At 45.9% G+C, this 6,161-nt stretch overlaps 1 protein-coding gene across 1 annotated transcript in view; it reads left to right on the forward strand.

Moving 5' to 3' along the window:
- The window catches only part of LOC123056015 (phosphoenolpyruvate carboxylase kinase 2-like), an 897-nt gene extending 423 nt beyond the window's left edge, over nucleotides 1-474 (forward strand). Inside the window, exon 2 of the mRNA XM_044479787.1 lies at nucleotides 1-474. This exon is cut by the window's left edge and continues 37 nt beyond it. Coding sequence (XP_044335722.1) covers nucleotides 1-474 — 474 coding nt within the window.
- The last annotated feature ends 5,687 nt before the right edge of the window (nucleotides 475-6,161 follow it).

Genomic DNA, 6,161 nt, shown 5'->3' on the forward strand with positions numbered 1-6,161 from the left:
GACGTCAAGCCTGACAACCTCCTCTTCGACGCCGCCACCGGCACGCTCAAGCTCGCCGACTTCGGTTCCGCGGAGTGGTTCGGGGACGGGCGGCCGATGACCGGGCTCGTCGGCACGCCGTACTACGTGGCGCCCGAGGTGGTGGCCGGGAGGGAGTACGGCGAGAAGGTGGACGTGTGGAGCGCCGGGGTGATGCTCCGCAGAGGAGCTCAGCGGCGACAGCGAGACGGCCGTCCTCCGCCGCTTGGGCACCGGCGGCTAGTCGCGGTACAGGGGAGACCCGCCGGTCTCCTCGTCGTCTTGGCGGTCCTCCCGCTCGAGCTTGGGCGCGAGGCGGTGCGGGACCGAGGGGGCCTGGCGGAGGAGCTTGGCGAAGCGGCAGAGGGAGCCGGAGAGCGGCGGCGGCGACGAGGGCCTGGAGCGGTCGGCCCGGAGGGACTGGATTGCTTTTTTGAAGAAAAACTAGGGACCTGATTGCATTTTTAGCCCGCTTATGTGTGGGGTCGGGCAGTCAGATTCGGGTTTAACCCAGGCAAAGCGAGCAGTTTTCACACTTGGTAGTTTTTTTGCCACGGATTAATAAAAAAGTGGTAGTTTTCGGGACAAAATCGTAAAGTGGTAGTTTTCTGTCACGTTTCCGTGAATTGTGGTAGTTTTTGGTTAAATACTCACACGCAGAGGACATCATCATCTCGCTCTGGAGCTTTAGACTGAACTTTTACAACCATGCTTTTGTGCCTGTGAGTGTGTGATTTCAAGAGTGACGCACAGGCGCAAGCACACGACACGCGTTTACGGTGCCGTGAATATCAATCGTACACATGCCTGGAGTATGGATGGAGGTAACTTGTCAAGGGAAGTGTGGCCCCGTCGATGTTGGAAGGTTTTGCTCGAAGATGGAAGGTTGTGATCGTTCAGTCAGTCTGTTCCAGTAGCTCCGTCGTGTCGTGTGCTGCTGCTTATGTCTGTCGGTGTTGTTTGTTGGTGTGCAAAGTCGTGTCCGACGTCGGAAATTTCTTCGCTCGCGATGGCTTCCAGGGTAACATCAGAAGATGGTAGACTCATCTCAACGATCGGTTGATCGGTAGTCTATGGCCCGTTTGTTTGGATGACGTTTTTGTCGACTGCCGAAGGAACACGGGAACGAAATTCAGAGGGACGGCGAATGCCTATTCTTCTGAACAGCTTATGGCAATCCACGCGACGTGCTTGGGATCTTCTTCTTTTGACGACGGGTTGGCTGCCTTTCCTTAAGTTAAATGCTTGTATAAACAGAAGGCCAAAATCGTGGTTGTTTCAGTCCTGGAGATACGCTCCATCAGCAAGCAAAATCTCGCTAAGGGCTGACCGTTTTTAGCCGTTTTTTTTAACCCGAATTTCTAAAAAAGTTCCGGATTTTTTTAAATTTAATATTACAATGTTCGCGATTTTAAAAAGTCCCAAGATATTTTTTCCAGATTATAAAATCTTCCCATTTTTAGTGTTCATTGTTTTAATATTTTTTTAAAGAATTTTCAAACATGTTCATGAATTTTAAAATGTTTGAAATGTCCCTGGTTTCTGCGAATTAAAAAATTCCGTGGAATTAAAAATGTTACTCCTTCCGATTCGAATTAATTGGCGCATCACATTGTATACAAGTTGCGTCAATTAATTTGAATTGAAGGGAGTACCAAATATCAAGAAATGTTTTTTTACCATAAAATAGCAGGGGTGGCTCATACTATGTTATATCTGTATATACCTACTAATAAAGTACGGAGTGTTTCTGCTGTCGGCCATTGTATGTTTTATAAAAAGCACCCTGGTGTTTTTTTTTCAATATCCCACGGTCCAGTATTAAGTCCCACTCCTTTCTCTCTATCTGTTGGATTTCGGCCCAACTTCTGTATCCTCTGTCGCGCGCACCTGGGCGCTGGTTAGTATTCCGAGTTCAGCTGCAGCAGGTCCAGTTCACTCTGTTTCTGCCGTCCGCCATTGTATGTTTTATAAAAAGCACCCTGGTGTTTCTTTTTTTCAATATCCCATGGTCCAGTATTAAGTCCCACTCCTTTCTCTCTATCTGTTGGGTTTCGGCCCAACTTCTGTATCCTCTGCCGCGCGCACCTGGGCGCTGGTTAGTATTCCGAGTTCAGCTGCAGCAGGTCCAGTTCACTCTGTTTTCAGTCCGTTTAAGTCGCTGGTTTTCATTATTTACGGAGAACATGTAAAAATGATCACGCTATAACTTTGCAACCGTAATTTGGATTAAAATAATTTATATATGTAATTTGACCAGAAAAATGCTTAGTTTCCAACCGTACTATTGCTCATTCCTGTTAACTAATTTAAAATTCTTTTTAGGGCATAATCTTAATTAACCCAATTAATTGCTATGGAATATTAAATGTTTTCTACCTCATTTAAATTAGCTCCATATGTTAAATAAAGTATGTTAGAAGGGCTTGCAATTCACCTTTTTTTTTTCTACATACTAGGGAGTATTTTCACTAAATCAAAAATATATGTACAAAGTAAGCAATAATATCTTAATTGGGTTAATGGCATGACGTGTAGCTAGCAGAGGTACTTTGGATTATCCTATTTGGGATGTGGGGTTCCTAATCCTACGTAGGTATCGCATTATCGCGGCTAAACTATAGCTTAGCCAGGTGTCTTTGGCGTTGGGTTTACTTCTTAAATTGCTGCTGTAGGTTTAAAGTTGGTGCATGTACCTATTACAGGAGTTGCTAGTGCCGGGCTCTTTTAACGCTTTTCATGGCTGATAAAAGAGTTAAAGTTCGGTTCGAATTTTAAATAAAAATATCTGTGCATCATCATCTTGCTTTGGAGCTTTAGCCTGAACCTTTACAACCATGCTTTTCTATGTGTGTGAGTAATTTCAAGAATGACGCACACGTGCAAGCACGCGACATGCGTTTACGGTGCCGTGAATATCAATCAGACACATGACTGGAGTGCGCATGGGAAGTGTGGCCCGGTCGGAGTTGGAAGGTTCTGCTAGAAGTTGGAAGGTACGATCGTTCAGTCAATCCGCTCTGCTAGCCCAGTCGTGTCGTGCGCTGCTGCTTATGTTTGGCGGTGTTGTTCTTGGTGTGGAAAGTTGTGTCCGATTTCTTCGCTCGTGTCATAATGTTCACCAGGGTAACAACACAAGATGTTAGTCATCTCAATGAATGGTTGATCGGTAGTCCATCACCCATTTGTTTGGATGACGTTTTTGTCTGACTGCCGAAGAAACACGGGAATGAAATTCAGAGCGACGGCGAATGCAATATTTTGAACAGCTTATGGCAATCCACGCGACGTGCTCTCATAGGATCTTTTTCTGTGGACGGGCTGCCATCTTTTCCGTAAGTTAATGCTTGTCGTCCAAAAGGCTAAATTCGTGATTGTTTCAGTCCTGGAGATACGCTCGATGAGAAGAGAAATGACGGAGGCCCTACTACGGCAGAGAGCATAACGCACGCGTTGAGCTATATGGGCCGATGATTAGGCCGCGCTGCGTATACGGGCCTATCCTTCCTGGATCAGAAGATGCTTAATTAGGTTCGTTATTAGGCAAACACGCGACCCAATTATCCCACCTCGCCGGACCAGCACGGTGAACACCGGTTTAAACGAGGCTCCGTTTGAGATGCTCTCGCCGAGTCCAGTGCCTCGGCAGCGGCTCAACTGTTTTTTTAGACAAGGCTCAACCTTTTTTTTTTGAGCGGTGGCTCAATCGCGCACCTCCCGTTGGTAGCGGGCCTGTCCACAAAGCAGCTCTGGGCGTCTATTTGTCAAAAAAAAAGCAGTTCTGGGCGTCTGGCCTACAAGCTACGGCATGCTGGGCTGACCGGTTTCAGCTGGGTTTTCTTTCAACCCGAATTTCTAAAAAGGTTCCAACTTTAAACGTGTTCAAGATTAAAATGTTCGTGATTAAAACAATTGCCAAGATTTTTTTCCCAAATTAAAAAATATTCCCAAAATTAAAAAATGTTTGTGGATTTAATAAATTTTCAAACATGTTCAGGAAATTTTAAAATGTTCCTGGATTTTAAAAATGTTCATGAATTAAAAAAGTCTGTAAATTAAAAAATGTTACCAAATTTCAAGAATTGTTTTACCAGAAAATAGCAAGGGAGGCTCCTATTGTGTTATATATCAAGGAGAATAAATATTTACAAGGAAGCGAGGAACATTTTGGACTAGTGGGAGAAAAGATTACAAGTATAGGCCGTTTTTGAAGATATTTTTTCTGTTCATAAATGTAAAATATTTTGGACATTTCAATATGGACAATATACAGACTGAAATGAGTGAACAAACACACTAAAACATGTTTATATACATCAAATTCACCAAAAAGTTAGAACATCTTATATTTGTGAACGGAGGGAGTGCCTATGACGGATTTATCCTCAGGTTTCACTCTATACCCTAGTTGACAGGGATCCACGTATCAATTAGAAAAAATAGCCCTACACTCCTCACGCACCAGGGCACCCAGCGCTAGGGTTTTTGTTGCCTCCCGCCGCGTAGTTGATGACCCACAAATGTAGGGGATCTATCGTAGTCCTTTCGATAAATAAGAGTGTCGAACCCAACGAGGAGCAGAAGGAAATGACAAGCGGTTTTCAGTAACGTATTCTCTGCAAGCACTGAAATTATCGGTAACAGATAGTTTTGTGATAAGGTAATTTGTAACGGGTAGCAAGTAACAAAAGTAAACAAGGTGCAGCAAGGTGGCCCAATCTTTTTTGTAGCAAAGGACAAGCCTGGACAAACTCTTATATGAAGGAAAACGCTCCCGAGGACACATGGGAATTATCGTCAAACTAGTTTTCATCACGCTCATATGATTCACGTTCGTTACTTTGATAATTTGATACGTGGGTGGACCGGTGCTTGGGTGCTACCCTTTTTTGGACAAGCATCCCACTTATGATTAACCCCTATTGCAAGCATTCGCAACTACAAAAGAAGTATTAAGGTAAACCTAACCATAACATGAAACATGTGGATCCAACTCAGCCCCTTACGAAGCAACGCATAAACTAGGGTTTAAGCTTCTGTCACTCTAGCAACCCATCATCTACTTATTAATTCCCAATGCCTTCCTCTAGGCCCAAACAATGGTGAAGTGTCTGTTGGGGAACGTAGTAATTTCAAAAAATTTCCTACGTACACACAGGATCATGGTGATGCATAGCAACGAGAAGGGAGAGTGTGTCCACGTACCCTCGTAGACCGATAGCGGAAGCGTTAGCACAACACGGTTGATGTAGTCGTACGTCTTCACGATCCGACCGATCAAGTACCGAACGTACGGCCCCTCTGAGTTCTGCACACGTTCAACTCGATGACGTCCCTCGAACTCCGATCCAGCCGAGCTTTGAGGGAGAGTTCCGTCAGCACGACGGCGTGGTGACGGTGATGATGTTGCTACCGACGCAGGGCTTCGCCTAAGCACCACTATGATATGATCGAGGTGGATTATGGTGGAGGGGGGCACCGCACACGGCTAAGAGATCAAGAGATCAATTGTTGTGTCTATGGGGTGCCCCCTCCTCCGTATATAAAGGGGGGAAGGAGAGGGCCGGCCAAGGGGAGGAGGCGCGCCCAAGGGGGGAGTCCTACTCCCACCGGGAGTAGGACTCCTCCTTTTCCTATTTGGAGAGGGAGAGGGAAGGAAGAGGAAGGAGGGAGGAAGGAAAGGGGGGCCCGACCCCCTTCCCAATTCGGATTGGGCTTGGGGGGGGGGGGCGCCCCCTCCCTTGCTCCTTTCCCCTCCTTTCCACTAAAGCCCATTAAGGCCCATATACCTCCCGTGGGGGTTCCGATAACCTCCCGGTGCTCTGGTATTATCCCGATCTCACCCGGAACCATTCCGGTGTCCAAATATAGTCATCCAATATATCGATCTTTATGTCTCGACCATTTCGAGACTCCTCGTCATGTCCGTGATCACATCCGGGACTCCGAACTACCTTCGGTACATCAAAACACATAAACTCATAATATAACCGTCATCGAACTTTAAGCGTGCGGACCCTACGGGTTCGAGAACTATGTAGACATGACCGAGACACGTCTCCGGTCAATAACCAATAGCGGAACCTGGATGCTCATATGGGCTCCCACATATTCTACAAAGATCTTTATTGGTCAAACCGCAT

The sequence above is a fragment of the Triticum aestivum genome, chromosome 2D (assembly GCF_018294505.1).
Source record: "Triticum aestivum cultivar Chinese Spring chromosome 2D, IWGSC CS RefSeq v2.1, whole genome shotgun sequence".
Lineage (NCBI taxonomy): Eukaryota > Viridiplantae > Streptophyta > Magnoliopsida > Poales > Poaceae > Triticum > Triticum aestivum.